The sequence below is a fragment of the Populus alba genome, chromosome 4, assembly GCF_005239225.2.
Source record: "Populus alba chromosome 4, ASM523922v2, whole genome shotgun sequence".
NCBI classification, from domain to species: domain Eukaryota; kingdom Viridiplantae; phylum Streptophyta; class Magnoliopsida; order Malpighiales; family Salicaceae; genus Populus; species Populus alba.
Genome location: NC_133287.1, coordinates 10,977,063 through 11,001,764, shown reverse-complemented (window position 1 = coordinate 11,001,764; position 24,702 = coordinate 10,977,063). Strand labels below are relative to the sequence as shown.

At 31.2% G+C, this 24,702-nt stretch overlaps 2 protein-coding genes across 2 annotated transcripts; both read right to left on the bottom strand.

Moving 5' to 3' along the window:
- Nucleotides 1–1,671: 1,671 nt before the first annotated feature.
- On the bottom strand, nucleotides 1,672–4,935 carry LOC118055054 (uncharacterized). The gene is made up of 7 exons (XM_035066843.2): nucleotides 4,759–4,935; nucleotides 4,527–4,648; nucleotides 4,322–4,374; nucleotides 4,141–4,204; nucleotides 4,006–4,048; nucleotides 3,849–3,896; nucleotides 1,672–2,281 (listed from the first exon to the last, which is right to left on the bottom strand). The coding sequence occupies exons 1-7, from the start codon at nucleotides 4,837–4,839 to the stop codon at nucleotides 1,988–1,990; spliced, it is 705 nt and encodes a 234-aa protein (XP_034922734.1). The 5' UTR covers nucleotides 4,840–4,935; the 3' UTR covers nucleotides 1,672–1,987.
- A 5,619-nt stretch (nucleotides 4,936–10,554) lies between these two features.
- On the bottom strand, nucleotides 10,555–14,605 carry LOC118055053 (uncharacterized). The gene is made up of 10 exons (XM_035066841.2): nucleotides 14,382–14,605; nucleotides 13,973–14,108; nucleotides 13,005–13,143; nucleotides 12,715–12,927; nucleotides 12,451–12,589; nucleotides 11,644–11,794; nucleotides 11,406–11,515; nucleotides 11,231–11,328; nucleotides 11,043–11,112; nucleotides 10,555–10,929 (listed from the first exon to the last, which is right to left on the bottom strand). The coding sequence occupies exons 1-10, from the start codon at nucleotides 14,472–14,474 to the stop codon at nucleotides 10,840–10,842; spliced, it is 1,239 nt and encodes a 412-aa protein (XP_034922732.1). The 5' UTR covers nucleotides 14,475–14,605; the 3' UTR covers nucleotides 10,555–10,839.
- Between the last annotated feature and the right edge of the window lie 10,097 nt (nucleotides 14,606–24,702).

Genomic DNA, 24,702 nt, shown 5'->3' with positions numbered 1-24,702 from the left:
TTAATAAGTTAATACGAGTTGATATTTTTTTTTAGGCTTATTATTTTTGTTAGGAATTAAACTTCTTAATTAAGTTTAGTTCTAGTATTTCACGAGTTATGATTTTGAAAGATTAAATTAGAGTTGTCTTTTTATGGTTATTAAATTAACTGAACTTATTAAACTTTATCAACTTAATGAATCGAGTCTTGAAAGTCTTTTACTTTTTTAAAAATCCTAGCATCCCCTTAACTTTTTTCTTCAAAAATGTTTGGCTTGGCCCACGACATTGTGCCAACCACTGTTATAAGTTTACTCATGTTATTTTTTTATTTTTTTTTCATTTTAAAATTAATTTTCTTTTTTGTTTTTGAACTTTGATATTTGGCTCATTATGATTGGATTTTTTAAATTTATTTTGATGTAGGTTTTATAGTTTTATCACGACCTCACACTCTATATTGTGGGTTTCATAAGCTAACCAATATTACTCCAAGTCAATCCAATGTGTTGTTATTTTAGTATATTTTTTAAAAAATATATTATTCAATATGTTATTATTTAAATATTTTAAAAGTTTTGGTTATTATGCAAAAAAAAAAAAAAAAACCCCAGAAAACAAGCCAAAAGCTAGTTTTCACACTAGTTTAATTCCCAAACACCTTAGAATTACTATAAGAACATCTGAAAACCATTTTTGAACCTCAGAACATATTCTAATCAACTCTAGAAGCTCAAGAAAAATCAGTATCTCTCCTCCCTCCTTGATCCTCTCTCATCAATCTACTTTCAAGGATCATTTTTAACATAGTAAAGTTTAGGGACCATTTCAAATAAATCAAGTAACAAAATGAATACATATTTGTTAAAAAAAACAAACACAATAAACTCATGTTTTCAAAGAAATTAGTTTTTTTTATTGATAACCTATCGAAAAACAGCTCAAAACACGGGTTTAATCCATCAAGTAAGCTTGTTTGTTTTTGCGTTTTAAAATTTGAATTTATTTTTATTTTTAAATTAATATTTTTTATATTTTCAGATCATTTTAATATGTTGATATTAAAAATAATTTTTTAAGAATAAAAAATATTATTTTAATATATTTTTGAATAAAAAACATTTAGAAAAACAACTACTATTATATAAACATGGTTTTGATCCAACAAATAGAGCCTGATTGTTTTTATATTTTAAAAATATTTTTGAAAAAAATTAAATTTATTTTATTTTATTAAATTAATATTTTTGTATATATTTATAAATTATTTTCATGTACTAATGTCAAAAATAATTTTTTAAAAATAAAAAATATATTATTTTAATATATTTATAAACAAAAAAAATAACTTCTCCAAAATAATTGCTGCTTGTTCTACCAATAGATACTCTGGACTACGGTTTCCTTCTTCATACATGGAATGAAATGAGGCTCGGTTAAAAGGTCATTGCATAATTTGAAACATCCCTCGACCCAACAAGTACATCATGCGTCTAGAAACCACTTGAAAATGGGTACGAGAAAACATTCAAAAATAGCACCACATTTGTATTTTATGTGTTGCAATGGCACATTTTCATGCAACACCGAAGAAATACTTTTGCTCCAACTCCTTTGAAGTCTGAACCAACCATGACAGAATTTCAAGGATGTACGAGCATCACTGGGAAGCAATCGTTTAAGAACATGAATCACAACAAGAAATAGAAGCTCTTGGTCATTTAACAATTTTAGATTTCAACAAACTTGGTGCAAGGGTGACTGTTCCTCATACCTTAGCATAGTTAATACTTCAACAAGATCAATGAATTCACTGATGAAAATGGACAGAATCACTTCCACATGTGAGTTTTAAAAGAAAAGAGAACAAAAATTGGAAGCTGTTGCATTGCATACATGATATCTCACCACATCAGGAAAACTGGAAGGCGACAAGACATCTCTATTTCGCTATTGATCTTGTTGGTTGGAAATCCAATGCAGCTCTTGAAAAATCATTGTACTCTCTTAATTACAAACTTTGTCCCCATTTTCACTTTGATGTTCAGGGTTATCTTCTCCATCCAGATCTTCTTTGTTTTCTCCATTTTCAGATTCGTTGTCCTCCTCCTCCTCATCATTGTCAACATCATCGTCAACATCTTCTCCATCACCGAGATTGTTGTTACCATTAACACTGTGATTGTGATCCCTACCTTTTGCAGCATATTCCTCGAGTGATGAGGAAGGGAACAAATCTCCAACCTTATTTCCTTCATTGGTTGGGTTTTTTGTCAAACCCATAGGTTTACCTTTGTTCATCTGATGCAATAAATAGGATCAACACAACACATTTTGACGGTGGAAAAGGTCAAATTACCATAGTTCATCTGACAACACAGATGCCATTCATACAATGCAATGCAAGTGTAGAAGGCCCAAACAGACTATCAAGAGGAGAAACTACAGCTACTACAAAAGTAGTTTCAGTTTGTTAAATTGTCGACATAATTCATATAGGAATGAAATTTAGATGATGGATCAGACATTAGAGACAAAATATTTCAATCATGAAATACACGCAGACAGGCTCATTTAAGGCACTTGGATGAAAAGGTATCTTAGTTGGACAATAAATAACCCAGGATTCCTAAGAAAATGTTAATGAAAAGACCACATCATACAGTGACAAACTTCCAGCAAGCTGAATTATGCAGTCAGATCATCGCTTTTTTGCCCAACATTGCTGATGGAAAAGGTGAAGCTTATAAGAGCTCAATATGACAAAGCCTAGATCTTATAATGGAGATGGATTCTAAAATTGTGGCCAGTTATTCCTTACTAAGTCTTAATATCAACGTATTCACTTTAATATGACTTTAAGATGATAACAATGGTGACTGCCAATAACACCTTATTTTCCAAAACAGACTTCAACATGCATTCTAGCTAGATTTACATGTCAACTCCAATAAATTTATAATTTCCTTTTAATTTCATTTTCTACTCACTTAGTAATTTGAAATTGCATGTCAACTTAGCATCTTGAGTGAATTCTCGGTGTAATATTTATTTGCATCAAACAATGATGCCATCCTTGAGGGTAAATGTTTCTAGCATGGCATGAGGACAGCAAGAAGGTAGATCAACTAGGACCCACTGCTTCTAAGTCGATTTGGACTGAGGGGGAAGTCCTGTTGCTTGTACAGACTACAAAATCCACCTAGAACAAAACATTTACAAAATACAGGTTGATAAAAGCCAACCCGAGAAACAAGCAATTGTATGAAAAATTTTGATGATTGACAGACTCTGGATCTTCATCACCAAGCTGACATTCAACTTGAAAAATCTTAGGAAGTATACTAAACCCACAATCAGTAAACAAAACAAAAACATCAAAGTCTGCATGTTCATTATCCTGCATTCATCAAGACCCAAAAGTAATTTGGAGGAATGGGCTTATAGGACTATATGAAGACAAATTATTCTATTCTAGTATTACATCATCATTGCAAAAATTCAAAAAAGAGCCAGAAATCCTAGCAAGTTCTCACTGTATAAAATATCTCCTAGAAAGGGTTAGCACTTGATCCAAGTTTAAAGTTGTGACATGGTTCCGATCAAAAAAGAAAAAAAAAAGTTGTGACATTGTTAGTAGAATTCTTTAAAGCCACCTACAAATTAGTACCCCTACAACAGAGTAACAAGCATGCTGCTTTCCAATGATTATATTACCCTTTCAGAAGCTCTCTATTCTTGTTTAAATTGCTAATGTGAAAATCAAAATGAACTACAAAATGAAGAAAAACAATTGAACTTCTAAGGACACATAAGAAAACCTATAGGTAGATTTAGTAGCTGAAGAGAATTATTCTAAAGAGCTTACAGCACGTATGAGAGCCCTCCGATCCCTCTCTCGAGCATTCTTAATTGCCTGCAATAAATAAAAACCACGAAAAAAATCCATTACCCAACTTTTCAAAAACAACCTTAACTTTCAAACACACACACACAAATTGCACAACAGAACCAACTAATCATACCTCCTCAAGTGTCTTTTGCTCAGCCTCTACATCGGCAATGTCTCTACAGATCAAATGAACAACACACCCACCCAACTTTCAAAATCAAATATGAGAACTCACACACCGAGAACCATATAAAAAAAAAACGTTTACCTTCCAATTATGCGGTCCACATGGCATCGACACTTGGCACACACCTTTTGCTCCTTTGCACAAGCTATATATATATATAAAGAAAAAACCCATAACTAAATTAACACCAACATTCTTCCTTCAAACAAAGGAAAATTTCAATAACTGAAACAAAAAGAAGGAAAGAAAGAAGATAACTAACCAGTGCATAAATTATGATAAGCTTGACGCACTGTACGTTTTGAGCACTTTTGACTGCGATGCAATAAAACATTCGTTTCAAATCATAACATACTCATATTATTCAAGTTACCCACTTAAGTTTTCAATGTGAAAAAGGACACTTTCTTGTTCACTTCCAAAAACAACAGAAAAAAAGGACTTGTCAAGGAGGAAAAAAGCTTTACCATTTAGCAGGCTCAGAAAGAGGCTTGTATTTTCCATACCGACGTTTCCAATCAATCTGTTCTTTACATCTTTGGCAAACTCCAGTAATCTCTGACAAGGGTTTTAGCCTGCCTCCAACTTCCTACTTTGAAATGATTTCTGGGTTAGTTAGTTAGTATTAATAATTTATAGACAAGAAAACAAAGCCTTAATGCTTTTGAATGGGATGAGCTGCCGTGATTGAGTGGTTACCGTTTCATTGATTTTGCGGCCGGCGTTGGGTTTCCAAGCGTAGTTGTTTTGGTGCTTTGGGGGGCCCTGTTTGTTGCTCATCTTCCTTCTTTCTCTGCACAACCGCTGATTACAGCAGCTCTCCTGATGTCTGAGGTTTTTAGTTTCAGAAAACCCTAAAAATAATAGACTTCTAGGTTTTTAGTTTTGATTTGGATATTTACTATTCTGTGCCTCTTCTATTTGGTAACCACAAAGTGGTACCTAAACATTTTGGAAATTCTTATTTAACTCCTCAAAGATAGAAAGACTCTTTCAATTAAGTATTCAGGTAGATTAAATTTATTTTTTTACCCGTAATGCGAGTTGTTTTGTTTGGACATCACAGCTGAAAAATGCTTGGCCCAAAGACTGCACCCCTTGAAAAATAAACAACTGTATGACTAAATTATCACAAGCAGTGTTTTTAAACTTAATTCGGTGGCGGACCGGCTTATGATCCGGATCATAGATTTTGATTGAGTCACCCAGATCAATTTATGATTTTATAAATTAAAACGATGTTATTTTAATAAAAAAATAATAATAATTAATAAATTGTGTCTTGTCGGATTAGCCAAATTTTTAACTACTTTTACTTTTTTATAAATTCAACTTGGTTTTAGCCTAAGATCAGTCAGCTTACCGGACCAAATTTTAAAACTATCATCACAAAACCGCTTGGAAGAGAACAAAGAACACATGCACACAATTTAGTACACAATTTAGTTAGTCAACACTAGTTATTTGGCTCATGCTATCTCTCGGGTAGTGTATTCTAAAGAAGTATTTTAAATTAGTATAAATTGATGTTTATTTGTATAAATAAATGAGAAAAAAAAATCATTAACCGAAAGCAAAACTAGAAGAAACAAGAGATCAATGTAGATAAAATTATTTGATTATGTAATATATGTTACTTACATGGTTGTGTTTATTAAATTTGTCTATTAAAATCAATTTTTTATTTAATTAAATGATAATAGAAATAAACCAAAATATAAAACTGATTTAATAAAATAAAAGGGAAAAGTAGTATCATGCAAAGTTGTGTATATTTAAAATATTTTCTAAAAATAAATATTTTTTATTTTTAAAAATAAAATTCATCTGTATTAAAACATAAACAAATCTATAAATGAATAAAAATAATATCTTCAAAAATTTAAACATACAAAATAATTTTTTTTAAAAAAAAAACTCTATTAAAAAAAGACTAAATAAGCAAAATAAAAAAAATATAATAAAGGAGGGATATTAATTGAAACATAAATTAAAAATTATTTAAAAAAACATATTAAAAAATGTATCAATTAGAATAAAAACCAAAATTATATAGAAAACAAAGAAAGAAAGAAAGGCCATTATTGTTTAGGTGTCGCAAGCATTTTTTTTTAAAAAGAAGAAAATCAAAGACTTGCGTTATAGGGCCCGACTTAGTTTAATAAATTAGTTCTATTTTAATTAGACAAAAAAAAAATTGGCAACAATAATAGTGTGTGTATTTACTATTATTGTTGCCATGAGATTAGGATAAAATAATAGAAAAGAAATTAAAGTAAATCACAAAGACAATCTTTTAAAAAAATGATGTCAGACGATGAAATTAAAAAATAAAATTAACAAAAAAAAAGGATGTTGACCCACGTTAACTTTTCAAGCCTGTGACCCCGATCATTAGAATAGAAGCACCATAAATGAAAAAACTATGAAGCTCAATCCCTAGTATATCAAATGCTAAAGAATGAAACCAAGAAAAAAAATCAATTAAACAAAAGGATATAAAACAAAGAATAGTAATTAAAAAAATGAAGGTGAAAATCAAAATAAAAACAATAAATCAAAGGGTAGCCAAATTTTTTTGATTGGAGGGTTAAATTGAAAAGAAATATAACTTTAACAAAATAGAAAAAAATCAAAAGAATGGGGATCAAATTGAAAAAAATAATATATCATAAATTTGACTCAATGATAAAATTAAAAACTAATAAAACTTTAACTGAAGAGATAAGGAAAAAAAAACTCAAAATCAAAAAAATAAATATCAAATTTAAAAAAAAAATATATATGACAAATTGTAATTGAATGGCTAAATTGAAAACAAACAAAACTTTTATAAAAGAGTTAAGAACAAAAAATATAAATCAAAAAAATAAAGATTAAAAGTGAAATTACAAAAACAAAGAGGATCGATGTGTACTTTTTAGGATAGAAGAGAGAAAAGAAAAATAAAATAAATGATCACAACAACAAACCATCCATCATCTAATATCATGCATCGCACTATGAGGAAGAGGATGCAATAACACTTTTAACAACACAATGGAAGAGTAGGTTTGGCAACTAGGAGGTGATGCACGCATCGCCCAAAGAGCATTGATGCGTGGAGAGCACGTGCCAAAAACTTTTTAAATTGAAAAATTAATTATTCAACATTAAAAGACCAAAATACCCTCTATTAATATGGAAATAACAAAAAAAACCTTTGTGAAAATATAAATTTACCCCTGCACACATGCCTTATTTTGTTTCTGATTCAAAAGAAAAAAATGTTTTTTTTTATTATCTTCTAAAAAATAAAAAGATGAAAATACCCTTAGTTAACAACTCTATTTTTTAACATGGGGTAAATTACTCATTTTATTGTTTTAAAAATGTGGAAAAGATAAATGTACCCCTATGACAATCCTTTAATGACCAATGAGCCATTAAAAATGATCGTATTGCCCCAACATCAAGGCATCCCAACTCTATTTCCAGTGGCAAAATCATTTTTTTTTCGTAGTAATGAATAGTGTTGTGTTTGTATAAATAGTGATTTCATCATGCCTTTTAGAGTATTGGTAATCTTATTATGGAATAGCATTAATAAGGTTGAAAAAACTTCAAATAAATTTGGGTTTGAGTCTTTTCATGCTTGTTTAGTAGGTTTGAAAGATTTTTTTTCTTGAACTTAAGTTGATAATCCATGTTTTTCTACAAAACAAATCCTAAACGTAGGATATTGGTCCTTTGATGTCTAAGTTAACAAAGCATTGAAGGAAAATAATGTATAGAATGAGAGTGGAAATGTAGGTGAATGTTTGTTGTAGTCTATTTGTGTGAATTTGTCATGTTTTGATTTTTATACTAGTGATCCTTGGATGTTTATATACCTAATAATATATTTATTTATTTGTGTCGTAGGGTAGGTTCACGATCTACTCGTAAGATTAATCATGAAGAATATTTGATTCTTCATGAATAATTACACAATTAGCTTAGTAGGAGCAGTTGTTCATGTTAGCATTCATCCTGTTAACTTGTGAAACAAGGCTTTCAAGTGGGTGTTGCACTATAACTTGAAAAATTCAAGTGGGTGTCATAGTGATAACTTGTAGAAAGAGAATCCATATAGATTTGAAAGGGGCATTGGCGTGTTTAAACATTATTTGGTGTTCCAACTTTTTTTTTCATTCTCCTTCTTTTCTCCCTAGTAGGGCCCTCATTGGTATTGCTTGGGCTACCTTTTCTTCTCTCTTTTTTCTCTTCTTCCTTCCTTCTTTCTTCTTCAATTGGGCCATTGGCCCAACTGCTGACCGGCAAGGCCTGTTTCATCCCGCCCCATCAATCATCATTGTGTATTATCAGCTAAATTAGTATTACCAAATTTCTTGACATGCAGCAAGTTATTCCTCAGAGATGCATTTAGGACAAATCCATGGTGAAAAGTGTAGAACCAACAGGTCGTTGATTGACTTGCAGTTTCCTCCCATAGCCAGGAGGTACATTACTAGTTGTAAGGTTGTAGGCATTAGGCAACTCTGATGTTAGCCTACAACTTTCTGATTTATCATTATCTTTTCTATAGTTTGGTACTTGTGCTTTATTGGAATTATGATTGCTATAGTTGGAGTTGTCAGTTCTTGGGCTTTAGATTTTTAATTTATTGAAACTTCATCATGAGTTCTTGAGCGATATCGTTAGTCTAGCTTTCGATTCCATTAAAATCTTTGTTTGAGATCTTTTGATTGCATTAACCATGATAATGATAGACAGTTTTAAATCTGGAAGTTGCTTTACATGTTGAAACTCTGTGCAAACTGATATTCTTGCATGTGTGGTGTTTTTATAATTTTTTTTTTTTGGCAAAACAAATTGGATAATCAAGAGAGCTAAAATCTTAGGCTGCGTGCTTTTGTTAAATTTTGTGTTTGATAACGTTGCAATGTTAAAAGGAAGTCTTACTTTCATTGAAAAATTAATTATGTGGAGGCTGGGAGTTGAAACATGGCAACAAAGTTTTATTGTAAAACCATCACCCTCAGCACTGGGCTGTTGCCATTATTTTGTTACACAAAACAAAAGATTTTCATCAATAATGTTTTTATGCATAGTTTTGATTTTTCTAAAAATATATAATTGATAATTAACATAAAATTTAGTATATTTAAGTTCACAATTAAATATAATTAAGTAAAAGCCACAACATTTTCAATTATAAAAATAACTACTAAATTTAATCACAAAAAATTAACTACATCAACTGAGTGCTAAGTTTTATTGTAAAACTAGCATATTTTTTGTTGGGCTACTACTACCTCCACCATAATCATAATAATTACTAGTATTGCGATTCCTACTACTAACCATCACTACTATTATCACAATCATTATAAGAAAACTTGTCTGAAATTCAAGTATTAGCTTGAAAAGAAAAGTAGTTTCATTTCTTTAGAGTATTTTAATTCTAATATGGTTCATGTTTCTCACGACACTTGGTGAATTGATTATAGTTCTACAATCTAAGTTGCCAATATTATATAGGGATTTTTAAATCGAAAGAAACCAATGGAAAATAAAAGTGCAATTTATTTATGAAATAAAAAGCTTTCAGGTATGGAGGTTTCTTAGTTTTAGCTTTGTTTTAGACTTTAAAAGAGCCTTTTATGGTCCATTATTTTCAAGAAATCTTATTTCAGTTTTAAGACTTTTACCTTATGCTTTTATGTTCGATTTCATTGGTACTTTCTTCATTTATATAAAGACAATATCCCTTACAACTGTGCATGGTAATATTGTCGGCATTAAACATAGGAGATTAGATCATATCTCCATTTATTCATTGATTTTAATTGTTGTGTAGATTGCATTAAAACAAAACAAACTTATAAGCCCGGGAAAGGTGTTAGAAGGACTTCTAGTGTTTCAGAGATTATACACATAAATAATTCATTACCTTCATTGATGACTTTACCTCTAGCAAGAGCGGCAAGGATAGTATCTACACAGAACTAGTCAAAAGACAACTACAATAACCCAAACTGAACTTTAGTTTTTGATAGGCAACACAATCTTTCAAAGCAATGGAGTGTATCTGGAAGCTTGCCCCTTTTCTTTTTCTACCCTTTTGTTTTCGATGCCTGCAGTTTTCATGAAACCTTGTTAATTCCTTACCACTTCTTTTGTGCAGTGTTTATAAAAAAAAGGATATCAACTTTAATCAATATAACTCAAACAAGCAGCTTGCCAAGATGTGAAAAGGCAGTGTTAAGTTTCAAGACACCAATAGTTCCGAGTCAAGGCTGGGGTTTTCAGCTCTAGAAACCAGTCTCAGGGCCTGCCTAGCCCTGCCGGCTGTTTCGCATGGAGCCAAACAGAGCCTCTATTCATCAAAACATACAAAAAGATTTCCCCCAATCATTTGATTTGCTTTTCAAATGCAGGTGCGCACTAGCCATGCATTACATCCATTAAGCTGCTAATTGATTGGAACCAGAAGTCCAGAGAAGTCAACGGTTAGGGAAATAAACGAAACGCATGCCATGACTCAAAAAGCATATTCGTGACAGTGAAACCAAAGTTGCCACAGAAAGAGAGTAGACATTGAATTTGTTACATAAAATCACTTCGCATGGTAAATGTTAAAACGCCTAGACCTCCTCTCTCAAAATTTTCCCAAATACACTATCAATTTCCAACTGAAGTAAATGAAAACCAAAAGTACTGATGTATTCCAACGGACTCAGCTCCATCTCCAGCTATGGATTGACCTTATAAATAAATGGCCAGAGAAAAAGACCCCTAACGAATCATCAATCCCTGCACTGCCTGTGAGCTGTCTTCGGTGATCTTGTTAGCTTGGATGGTGTTTATGACATTTGCAATATTATCCTGGAAAACATGGAGCTTCAGTGTCAGAGTCCAATAAGGAGGACACAATGCAGAAGGCATATTCCAGATGGTAAATGCAAGAGTTAAGCAAGATTGTTTATGAGAATTCTTACCCTCCATGTACCAAGCTTTGTCCTAAGCACCTGCCACTGTTGTCGCCCAAATACACGCTCAGTACAAGAACTGCACATCACATCAACGTTATATTCAAAGGAAACTCACTTTTACAAATCACAATAAATTATAAGCACCGTAGTCCTGCTATAATCATGAGAGAGAGAGAGAGAGAGAGAGAGACTACCTCACAAGCACAACTTGATTCATCTGGTCCATTTTACAGGCAATTAACTTGGAAGTTAATGCCTTCACTACCCATAATTCCACCTCATCATCATTGATCTGCAAGGACTCCTAAACAAAGTGAGTAAATAAGACAATGGTGAATTTGGTAAAAGCAGAATGGTGAGCCAGTTTACCCTAAGAGTATCTTTGATGAGGGTATATGGAATTCGACCAGATTCATGTGAGGCAAGATCCACCAATGATATCAACCGCATCTTCGCTATACAATCTTCATGAACAAGACCTATAAAACAAAGAAGTATGAATGAAAATAAATTTACTTTTGAAGATGATGTTTGTCAGAAAAAACTTTGAAGAAATATCAGTTCATCTAACAGCCATGACTGGAGTGCACAAGTCCAAAAGTAATACCATAGCTTTTCAGAAGAGCAGAATTCACAGTTTGAAACTCCAGATAAGCATCCAGCCTCTGAGTCAGGAAAATCTTTAGGAGCTGATATACCAACGCATATTTAGCATCCTTTTCCAATTGCGCAACAGCAGGCATATCTAGTAGATCACACTGCAATATAACTAAGCAAATCAGTATCTGGAATCCCAAATTTAGACATACATAAGCTAGGCCAAGACAGGCAAAAAAAGAATCTTAAACAAACTCAAAAAATAAATCGATACAAAAGCAACGAGTCACTACTAGGGAAAAAAAGAAAAACGAAAATTGAGGCTCATAACATAATACACTAAAAGTATACACAGTGTAGAAGCCATAAATTCATTCAAAAAGTAAGCTAACCACCAGGGTTAAAAAGGAAAAAAAGTGAGGCCAGGTTATGGAAATCTGAAGTACAACCAGCATTTTCATTCTAATTAAAACTCTAATTCAAGAACTTAAAAGTCCCCTTATATTAGAACTTCATTACCATATCCAGGGATATGTCCTATCATTTCTGACCAAACAAGTTTTAACCATTTGAACATCACAGCAGAAATTACAGCACTGTATAAACAAAATTTGCCAGACACAGTTCAAAAATAAATAAACTGTTATGGAAGCTCTCTAAAAAGCGAGTGTTCACAGAAAATTAAGATAAGCTTTTATGGCAGTGGTTAATGTATTTTTCCTTTGCATTGGACACATCATGACAGCCTACAAAATGGTTTCTCATGTAAGCATGCAGGAAGATTGCAATGTAAAGGATCTCCAAGATTAAGCAATACCTGAAACATGTCAGGTGCCTTGACAAAATCAATAATTGTACGTGCAGCTTCATCCTTGGCTTCACCCATTTTATAAGCATCCTCGCCAGAGAAAGTGGCTAAATACCTAGTCAAGAATTTGAAAGAATCCTTTGCAGAGCTGCAACAATAAAATAAGGGTAGCGCACAGTTGTGAAATTAATTAAACAACATAAATGCACAATGAAACTTAAATAGATAAAAAGGTAAGTTCATTTTCATTTGTTAAATATCTTCCTATCACACCTCTTACTATCTTTTAGTGCATTGGCAACACAGAGAAAAAGCTCTCTCTGATCCTGGACTTCAAGATTCCACTCTTTCAAGAAGCTATCAATCTTTTTGCAAGAAGGAATGATGTGTTCAGTGACTTTTCCACTCATGGCCAAATTTAAGGCCTTCATGTAAACATAGAACCGGCAGTACACATTATCCAGTAGGTTGTACAGATTGAACAAGCTGGCAAAGAAGGCAAGTGTAAGATAGTGACTTCAAAAAAATTATAACCTGTAATCAAACTCAAAGTGATATATTACATCTTTACGCGCAGCACAGGCTTGTCACTCGGTTGTTGAATAATTTTTGCACATATAAGTTTTGCCATCTCAAGTTCTTCATCTGGACTTTCAGACTTTGTGACAAGATTGCAAATGACAGTGAAGATACATTCAAGATCTAAGGCAGAACAAAAGAAATGGCACATTATGCTTATGTAAGAATTATGATGCGTATCTGTAAGAATAAAAATGCAAGTTATAATATCTCTATCTAAGTCATTATTGCTTGACAAGGTTCAAGCTGTCAGAATTAGACATCCAGTTCCCATTTTGTTAATGTTCTCCTTTCTTCACTCAAGAAAAATGTTTCTCTAATGCCAAAAAAAAGAAAAAGAAATAACAGTCCACTAGGTACAAAAATCCAGGAGTAAATAAGCATATATCACAAAGAGAAGGTCAAAAGAAACAAGAAAAATATGGTTCAAGAAGATACCTATTTACTTGTCATTAAAAAACTTAACTTGTTGACCTGATTCTTAATCACAACTCTTATTGTAAGAAAATCGAGGGACAGATAGAGAAGGACAACAGATTATGGCTATTGCATAGAAGACTACTTTGGATAGCCAAGATATCGATGAATTGCCAAAAATAGCATTACATATCAACCAAGAACAGCAACTTGCAATTACATAAACATATGAATTATCACAGCAACGAGAGCTAATGATTAAAAATAAAATTTATTTTCGATATTTATCAGTACAATTGCAGTTAACACTTCAAATCCATATCATGAATCACAAGCATAACAAGCAATCACTTTCAAAATACAACCAAAATCACAAACTAACAAAAACCCTCCTCCGCTCGCTAAGATTATTAGAAGCTGAAATCAAGAAAAATTGCAATCTCATTGCATCTAATTCATATATTGTACATAACCACTTAACAATTCAGAGCTAGATTTTAGTTTCTTGGCAAGGAATGTGCGAAAAGAGAAGTACCTTTCTCGGAAACCTTGGAGTTGGAAAAAACAATATCAGCAGAAGTTAACATTAAAGAAGTCAAATCCAACCACCTATTCATCACCATACATTCTTGCGCTTCCATACACAGCCTACTCACTTGTTGCTCCGCTACCTATCATACCAACCAATCCGATCATAACACGCAATTTTCAATTAATATTTTCCACAATTATTTTGTTTACAACATCAACATTCAAATTCCACCGCACATAAAAAAATTAAGCAAAATAAATTAATAATTTCTCCAATCAACAACAACAATAATAATAATAGAAGCACATTCAAGAAGGATTATACAGTGAGAATATTTCAATAAAAATAATATTAAAAAGTGAGAATTATAAATTTAGGAGACGTTTAAGATTTTTCTTTAAAAAGCTGATACCTCGGGGCCGGCGTCGGACCAGGAGAGTTCGGAGGTGAAACGGACGACGGAGAGGGCTGGATCCTCTTCCGAGGTGGGGACTACAGTCGTCATTCTTGTCGACCGAGTTATCTTCTCTTCTTCTGCAACGCCTTTGTTTGGTTGCTGAGAGAGAAGGAGAGAGTGAAAATCCAAAACCCTAGCTCGGGTCTTTGTTTGGTTGGAGGCAGTGGTGTATCTGTAATTTCCTTCGTTTATTGTGGTCTATTAGCTTTATTTTGACGATCTACTTTGAGAAATTATTTCCAGTCCCTTTATTTTGAATTTGTATATAACTTAGACCTTTAGTTTTGAAACATATATCTTATAAAATTAAGCCTAATTTATTTTATATATTTGCCAGTATTCTTGTCACATGCGTTGCATGTGTATAAATAAATATTTTCTAAAAAAATATTAAAAATAATTCTAAGAATTAAAAAAAATAAATATTACATAGGAATGAAATTTGAATAAAAATCATCTATATATAACTCGAATGCATAAGGTGCATATGTTAATAAAGATTTTATTTAAAAAATTGAATAAATTTTAACATGATTACACTAGCATTATAGGTTTTACAAATCCTTTTATTTTAAAGACATTTTTTTAATATATATGAGACAAATATTAAAAGTACAGACACCAATAAAAATTTTATTCTGACTTTTAACAAAAAGTAATTTTAATATTAGTAGAATTTGTCAAGAAGTATAAATCATTTACTCTAAAGGAGTAAAACATAACCTTAGAACAAATTCACAAAATTCTTGTTATGTATTCTTACAATAAATATATATAAAAAATACTTGTTGTTGTTGATCATAAAATTTTATACTTAAAACTTGATATTATAATTTTTGGGGAGAAAAATAGAGAAGCAAACAAGACGTACAATGACACCTTTGTTTCTTGATCATGCTAAGATAAAGAAATTGGTGACTTAAGACTATTATGATTACAAGCTCCAACTTTTTAGTTAATGCAAGCATTGATATTTCATCAAATCCCATTCAGCTTTTTGCATTATCCAAAAACCAACTAACATATAACAAAACCACAATGTTCACTCAACTTCTTCTTTTTTTATTCGAGGAAACCCCATCTCCTGAAAAACACACTTTTGTGGGTCCAAGTGAGTGAGTAAAACTCCGGCTGTCCCAGACTCTTACAAGAGGTGCATGTTCTGACTCGAACTCAAGATCTGCTATACAGATTTTAAGCCCTTTGCCATCACGCTACGCCTTTTAAGGATAATAACTTTAAGATCTCATAATCAGCTTTGAGATGAACACATTTTGCACAACGGTAAAATTCCCTCTTCTCAACTCCTACAATTTTATGGCCCGCGAGAAAAACACAACTAGATCCAAAATGTTACATGCTCAGAACATATAAAAAACAGATTATGTCAAAGAAATGAAAGAAGAAAGCTAAAAAGAGTAAAATATGTGACAAAAAGAAGTAGGGAGAAACCAGTTATACAGAGAAAGAAAACGCCTAACGCACCAAAGATTCACAATGTGCTGTATGCAAGAATTGGACCTGCATGTAAAGTCAATGTACATCGCTCTCATGAAATTGCATTCCTTTTCCCTTTCGAGGACAAAACTTGAAGCAAAACAAGAGAAAATAAAAGAGCTGAGAAACTAACGAAAGCCAAGGTGGTTATATACAAGGAGAGTGGGGGAGGCAGATGATAAAGGTGAAAATTTTGTTGGATTCTGAATTAATATAACTTAACAATAATAAAATAAGTGCATGCGCTATAATGTACGTGGGAGAATGAAGGCATTGATTATGTTTTGTTGGTTTTAGTTTAGTTCAAGACATTAAAGTAGTGTTTCGATATAGTCGTTGTTTGTTAAAAGGTTTTTTTTTTTTTTTTTTGAAAATATATAAAAATATATTTTTAAAAAAAATTATTTTTAATAATAATAATAATAATTAACACAAATCCAACAATAAAAACAAACTTACCTTGAATCATAAGAGTTGGAATGATGATATTGATTGTTGTTGTTGTACTAGGTTTGTCTTAAGCCAAAGCTATAAAAAGAAGTTTGATAATGCTTGACAAGGTAACACGAGTGGTCTATTTTTAGTTATGAATGCTAACTAAATTTTGTGAAAAACCTTAATTTAGTCCAAAAATATGTAATTTTGTTATCAATTTAGTCTTAAACCTTTTAATTTTATCATTTTGTCCTAAACATAATTAACATGAGAAAATATCACCCCTTTATCTTTTCACTGACAAATAATATATTTTGTATGATTTACACTTAATTCTCACAAGTTTGTAAATTTCTTCCAAAAAGGCTTCAAAATAAGGTATAATGTATGATTTAGTGTCAAAATATGTGTGATTTTCTTTCATTTAACACGCGCGATAAACCTAGTTAAAATGATATATTAGGATTATTGAAACTTTATTTTGACATATTTTTGAAAGAAATTAATAAAATTAATTAGCAAATAACAAATCATATCAAAACTTAATTCAATCTCTTATATGTTATTAACAATACATTAATGGAAGAGTTACATTATCTAATATCAAATACATAAATCCAGGAGAGTCACCGACTCCAATTATTGTCCACATACGTTCCATACCAAATTTGGCCAATTGCCAATCCTAGCTCCTTTATATCTTGTCTCAATAGAGTCTTTCAAGATCGACTATTCGCCTTTCTCCTCCTTCTTTTTACATAGGTGATGTAGCTCAAAACCATTCAAGATAGGAAATTTATGGTTGGAAAGTTTTTTTTTAATGGTGAGGGGGCAACTAGGTTTCAACTATTTTTTTTCTTAGTATCAATGGGTTATGTTAGGTAGTTTTAGATATGAGGGGAGAGCTTATTTCTTATATGCCATTTGACTTGAGATGGTGGTTGGCGTAAGAATCAAGTTTTGATTGAGAGAAAGAAACATTGACAATGGTTGCAACTAAGGATGAGAGGAGGTTGATATCGATGTTGATGTTGTGCTCGAGAGAAAAGGGAAGATGGTGGGTTTGTTGGCTTGGTCGGTGCTAAGGTGTGCTAGTGTTGATGATTGTCACAGTGAGAATAAGATGAAAGGGGTAATTAAGGTTTCAGTTTTTTAGTCAACAAGTTTTTTATTTATAAGGAATTTTTTTTTTTTTTTATCTTTATCTCTATATATGTGTTTATTTATGTTACCTAGTCTCCTCTCCAAATTGAAAACAACCTAAACCAGAATACTCTTAGATCTTTATGTTATTTCCTTACTCAACAAGGATTTCTTTTCAATTTTTTAATTTTTGCTTGATTCTCCTATTTATTTTTATTTTTTTTTACATGATCTTTTATTATAATTTCAGTCATCGATCACTTGGTCCCTTCTTCTTTCTTTTCTCTCACTTCACTCTCTAAATTTTTATTTATCCTTTTATAATCTTTATTTATCTATTTTTTTCACACAAAATAAAATAAACAAAAGTGCTAAAAATTATCAAATGATGAAAATTGATGAGATATCATTGAAAAAATATTTTTTCTAAAACTTTTTAGATTATTTTATTTTTTAGGAAACTTTAAAGGTAAAAAATGAGTTATGATAATTTGAGCTATCTGTACAATAGTTACAATACCAAGTCATTGGAAAAATTCTTTTTCTTTGACTTTGTATAGTAAGTTTGTAAAGACCAGATCAAAGTGGTTTGACTAAAAGGTAACCAATGCATGAAAATCAAAATGGATCAAATCAAGAGGTAACCAACCTAAATTGAAAATTTAAAAATGGGTTGAAATTGTTAATTGACCAACTTTAATGTAAAATTTTAAAATTGGGCCAAATTTCTAGGTGACAAACCTTAACACAAAAAAATTGAAAATGAGTCAAAATTATTAGATGATCAAACTCTATATAAAATTTATAAATGGATCAAAATTGTTAGATGAACAACCTCAATCTCATCATTAGAATTAAAAAATAGGTCCATCAAGATGGGCGAACTTAATTTCCAACATCACTTTTATAATCTTGCCTAAATTTATTCATCAGATTCTTATTATATCAGGCTCACTTATTTGCTTGAGTTTAGCTTCTGTGTAAGTAATCTAGTTTGAACTCCTATATGCTTTTCTATCCTGATTTGCATTACTTTTGTCTTTGATATCTGCAAATGATACCTCCATCGAGTCTTTACCTAGGATTGCCCCCCAAGAGTTCTTCTATAATTCAGTTTCATCCAAACATCTAAGTATAGTATGTTAAATCCCTTCTTTTATAGTAGCTCTCCATCTAAGAAGTAGGTCATTGCCAATCTCCACAAAGTCTTTCTATCCATTTTATTCGCATTAGGTAAATATTCATAACTTATGATGAATTGTCTGATATTGTGGTACCAAGACTTCCTACTTGTTTCTTTATTGACTAAACAATAATAAACATATAGGCTGTATTTTCGCATCACATTATATCTAGATCATTGATGCTAATATGGAAAGTGCATTTATAAACTCATTCTGGGCCCTACTTAAATGAGTGAACTTAATTTTCTCGAGTTGTTCTGCTAACTTGATAGGGTATTCTTGATATGACTTTAATTTCTCATCTTTTATTTTTCATTCTTCTTTCACTTAGTAAATTATTAGTAATGAATCACCATATACATCAAGCTTTTCCACCTTTCACTCTAAGATGACCTTTAGCTTATAGATACATGATTCATACTTTGCTATGTTTTTAGTGAATTTAAAATGTAATTTGATCACAAATAGGTCACCATAAATGGGTATTACTCCTTAATTAGTGAAAATAATACAATACCTACATTATTACCGAATACATTTACTGCCCCGTCAAAGTATAGGGTCCACATATCCCTACTCTTCTCCATCCATTACAATTAAAGTTTCATTAAAATTAAACCAAATATTTTCATGATATTCATTTTGTATTTTAAGGTTGTAGTCATTTTGGATATCCCTATAAAACAAGTTGTGCAAATAAAAATGTAGGGGGAAAAAAAAGCAAACAAGATGCATAAATAAATGGATTGCATGACCTTATATTAATACTAAATGGATAAAATTGAGTTCACAAATAAGAAACATTTTTTTTTCTAGCAGTATGAGTTATTGGAAATATCAAATAACAAAGATAATGAGAATTATTTAGACTTAAAAACAATAGGGATTTCCTTTATAAACTAATTATCGAGCTCTTTGATTTGCTTTTATGTCTTTACTTAATACACTAATCGTTAACTACGAGATATCTTCAATCAAGTTTAATTTGGTTTTTGGTTTTGGATTTATTCAATCAAGTTTTTAATTGCTCATTAAACTTTAATATTTACTATTAAGCCCCTGATTTGACTAAATTAACTCTTTAAAATTGCAAATCGATATCCAGACTTTAATTTCTTCCAATTAAAGCCTAAAATGACTACAAATATCATTTTTTCTTGCAATTAAGCCAATAAAAATAATTAAATCTTTCAAAATTTTCATCAAGTCCTTACCTATCCAAATTTATATTTCTGTACCTCAAATAGAAATATTTTCACCAAATAGGCCTTTTGTCAATCAAAATTGGGTTACAAATTTTATCAATCTTATACATGTTGGCCTTCTAACGTTTTCATTTGTCATTTTGATCTTTCATCACTAACTTGGGCAATTTTCTAGGCTTGTTGGCATAAAGAGAGATCTTTGAAAACTTCTGGCAATATTTCAGCTTGATCTAATAAGCGGATAAAAAATTATATTTGTTAGTATAAAACCTGGGCAATAAACACAAATTATGCACAAAATCTAAATTTGATTGTCCTATATCATCTTCAAAATACTATAACAAAGATATAACAACACTACAAATAAAAAAAAATCAAGATTGTTAGTGTTAAAATATGCCTCCACATACACAAGTTAAATAATATGCATGTCAGAAAAATAAGCACTTTTGATCTCACTCTCTTTTGTATAAAAACTCAACTGTTTACCTATATTTTCTACATTCTTTTTTCATTCTTATTTTATTCTCTCTACTCTTAGCTTCAATTGAGTTTTTTTTTCTCCCTTGGCCAAATCCAGGTCTTTTCTCTCATCTCATATTTTTTTTTAAAAGCTCACTTTATTTTCACTCTTTAAACTCACGACCCCATATAGTTTATATTTTTCTCTCGGCTTTGTTTTTTTTTTTTTTTTTTCCAGCTTTAATTGGTCATGTTTAAGCCTTTGAAACTCTATTTTTTGCCAACTTTTTCCTCTAATAACATTAAATGAAAATAATAGCTGATAATTATTTTAGATAAGCATGCTTTACTAACCACTTTTGTATATATATTTTGCATGGTAACCACGACCTCACATTGTTGTATTACCATTTCAGCTTTATTTTTCTTTTTCAATTTCAATTTCAATTGGCCTTTATAAGCCTATCCAGGTTAGAATGATACAAATGTGTGTATCCTTTTATCATTCTCAAGAGAATACTTATTTTTAAATCCATCATGCTTGTCCTTTTTATTAAATTATCAAGGTCTCCCTAACAATAAATGACTAATGCATAAGAATAACATTACACAAAACCTTATCCTTATACTTTCCAATTGAAAAAGAAATCAAAACTTGTTTAGTCACAATAACTTCACAATATTCATTTAACCATCGAAACTTATAAGGTCTATCATGTTTAACAATGTTCAAATTCTATTTCTTAACAAGTATTGACACGATGAAAATATTGATGTCTTCTCCCAAGTGCAGGAGTGTCGAAGTAATAAATAACCCGGCAAGACCGGGGTCGAACCACAGAGAGGTTAATTGTACAAATTATAAATAACAATACTAAAACAACAACAACAACAACAATAATAATACAAAATAAAATAAACAAGAGGCGGTAATACCGGCCAAGTACTTCAGACAATAATAACAAGAATTTACAATAATAATAACAACAATAATAATAATACAAAATAAAATAAACAAGAGGCGGTAATACCGGCCAAGTACTTCAGACAATAAATAATCAGTACATGGCGTTGTTATACCTGAGAATGATCTAAAGATCGGGTCACAGGTTTCCAGCCTATATACTGAATTTATGAAAAGATGAAAAAGATATATTATATAATATAAACAGAATGTAAATAATAACAATAATAATAGTAATAACAATAACAATAACAATAACAATAACAACAACAACAACAACAATAACAACAACAACAACAACAACAACAACAAAATAATAATAATAATAAAAAGAGGAGGAAGAAATTAATGAGAACTTTGAGATGGAAGATTAATGTAAGGATTAAACAATAATAAAAACAAATGTCAAGGTTAGAGGATCCACCAATGGTATTTCAAACAAGTATAATATAAACTCTTATTACTCAATTTGGAAACCACACACGAGGGAGGTTCCAATCAGATGATTTGTCATTAATAGCTCATTATAAATTATTAACATGATCATATTAATTATCTCATTTACATAACACCAAACTTTTAAATATTATCAGGAATTCATGATGTTAATTGATGTTAACAACAAATCAAGTACCTTTCATAGCCCCAGGTGTAGGTAATACCATTACGGTTGGGTTATGAGAGTGCCAAGCATTTGTTGTACCAAGTATTATACAACACAAATTTAGATTAACCATTTAACAAGCAAGGTATTAAGAATTAGTAAGATAAAAAGATAAGACATGTTAATATTAAACATTAAGGTCCATATTGAGTTTACACCATACTTGTTCTTACACCATTAGTGTAACCTTTTCACCTTGACATAATAAACTTAGCCAAACACAATGAAGAAAAGAAACATAAATAAACAAAAATAAAAACATAAATAAAATACAAGTTAAACTAAGGAAAGGAAAGGAAATGAAAAGCATAAACAAGAAATTAATGAAAGCAAAACTTAAGAATTACAAAAAATATAAAGAGAGAAATAAAGAGCATGAACTTGATCTGAACAACCAAGCCCCTAAATACATGGCAAATGCCTCCTTTTATAGGCCAAAATTCAGAATTATTGCTTTGATGACTCATTGTTGAGTGGGTGGCCAACTTTTGACTTAGTGAAAATCCTTATCATCTTGTCTAAATAAAACGAAAATGCTAGCATCAGAACTGGGTCCAGATGTCCAAATGAAAGTTCTAGGAAATTCTCTTAGCTTTCCAGGAAAAAAAAAGATGAGGTCATTTGGACTTCTAGAACTCAAGATATGGGCTGAACACTGAACAGTGTTGGGCTGCATGACAGATTCGGACTTCTCCGTTGTTGCTATAATTTGGACTTGAAAACGGCCTTCTTAGATCTTGATGTCCAAATGAAAGTTGTAGGCCTATGTCTTATCAAATCTATGTAAAAATTTTAGATCATTTGGATATCTAGAACTCGAGATATGACCCAATTACCGAACAGTGTTCCAGTTTGGACTGCACCAACGTCTCTTTTCTAAGCTTCACCCTTCTTTATCTTCAAAATTTCAGTAGTTGAATTCATCAATCAATCCTTTGATTTATGTGATATGCCTGCATTTAAGATGAACATTTACCATATATTAGGGTAATTTATAATATTAGACTTGTTATTATAAAACATGCTTTAGTTGAGGAGTTATTGATACTTTAAGTGCAAAATGATGATATAAACCCTTGATAAACATGCACTTTTAAGTACTAATCACACCCCCCAACCAGCTTATTACTAGTCCCTAGTAATCAAAGCGTTAAAATAGAAAAACAATTTTCAAGTTCCACAAAGCAAGACATTCATCATTCAACTTCCATTAATCTATCCAGATAAACAAACTCTCATTTCTGCTTCATATTTCTTAAACAAGATATTAATAAACCTTCTTTTTATGTGCTCAATGTATGAAAACATATATGATGGGGCTATTGTTGGAAGAAAACAATATGATGTTCTAATGTTTAAGGTTAACTTCCTTGGGTTGAGATTATTTTTTTCTTCTTTTTTTTTCTTTTTTTTCTATTTACACATACAACTTAAAACACAATGCATCTTTAACCCATGTAACGAGCTTTAGGCTAATGACTCCCAGACCAGTTGGTCTTAGGGCATTAGGTGTTGAGACACTTCTACGAGCTTAGCAACTCGGGTTGCAGATACTGATACGTAGATAGTGCAATGTTTGATTCCCTTAAGCTTTTCTCCTTAACCCATGTAACAAGCTTTGGGCCAATAGCTCCCAAGTCAGTTGACTTTAGGGTATTAAGTGTTAAAACACCCCTTCGGGCTTAATTGCTTAGGTTAGGGAGGCTACGAAACCAAACTTATCTACGTTTTTATTCATCATTATTATCAAAATTTTTTTTCTTTTGTTTTTCTTTTTTTTTTATGCAAATTATGTACTATCCCTTTCCCTTAGTTGTTACCTTTAACAAAAGAACATAAATAATGTAATAATCCAATGTGCAACCCACAATCATATGTTAAAGCGTGTGTGTGTGAAAATGAAGATTTAAGAATACTTGTTAAATGAGCATATGAGCAGAATCAAGTGTTAACAATATGAGAGTTTGTAAACTTAGATATTTCAAGAAGTATTCTGATAGACCTTGTTAAGAATGTTTACTAAGATGCGTCTCAAGAGTCACTTTAACAAAAGAACTCCTTTTACTCTGCCATACTAGCAACAACAGTTTTGTAAATAGTTTATGAAATAGAAAACACAGTTTTTTTTTTTATATACCCTTTCCCCCCAACCAAAATGAGACATTGTCCTCAATGTTTTAAGGTAGAAAAATAGAGTATAGAAGACATCATCTGAAATAACGAACACTGGCAAACCTGAAACACACTTAAACAAATAGAAGAAACAACAAAACACAATAATAAAACCAAAAGACACAAAGTTTTTACAAACGAAGGCTCAAATCCAATCTAAGCTTTTTACGGCTTTCCTGAGTTGACCAATTTATGCGACTCATTGAGGGATTAATTTCAGGGATGAAAGATTGTAGTTGGTCAATCAATTGTTCAGCAGTACCAGCAGAGATTATGATTTGTCGTGCTGAAGATGTTAGAAATTCTTGTTCCACAACATGATCAAGAAAAGACAACAACTTATCATAAAAACCATTAACATTTAACAAACCTATGGGTTTATGGTGAATGTGCAGTTGGGCCCAAGAGAAAATATGAAAGATTTCTTCCAATGTGCCCAGACCACCTGGTAAGGCAATGAAGGCATCAGCATGGTTAAACATTGCATTCAGTCGATCAGACATTGTGGGGACTTGTAATTCCTCTCCAATTGTTTTTCCAATGATGTCCC

Coding starts and splice junctions, on each gene's coding strand:
- LOC118055053 (XM_035066841.2), bottom strand. CDS start 14,474: ATGACGACTGTAGTCCCCACCTCGGAAGAGGATCCAGCCCTCTCCGTC. Junction 12,928..13,004: donor CCTGTGCTGCGCGTAAAGAT/GTAATATATCAC, acceptor CTTCTTTGCCAG/CTTGTTCAATCTGTACAACC. Junction 11,516..11,643: donor TGCTCTTCTGAAAAGCTATG/GTATTACTTTTG, acceptor TTTGTTTTATAG/GTCTTGTTCATGAAGATTGT.
- LOC118055054 (XM_035066843.2), bottom strand. CDS start 4,839: ATGAGCAACAAACAGGGCCCCCCAAAGCACCAAAACAACTACGCTTGG. Junction 4,205..4,321: donor TTATCATAATTTATGCACTG/GTTAGTTATCTT, acceptor ATATATATATAG/CTTGTGCAAAGGAGCAAAAG. Junction 3,897..4,005: donor AGCAAAAGACACTTGAGGAG/GTATGATTAGTT, acceptor TATTTATTGCAG/GCAATTAAGAATGCTCGAGA.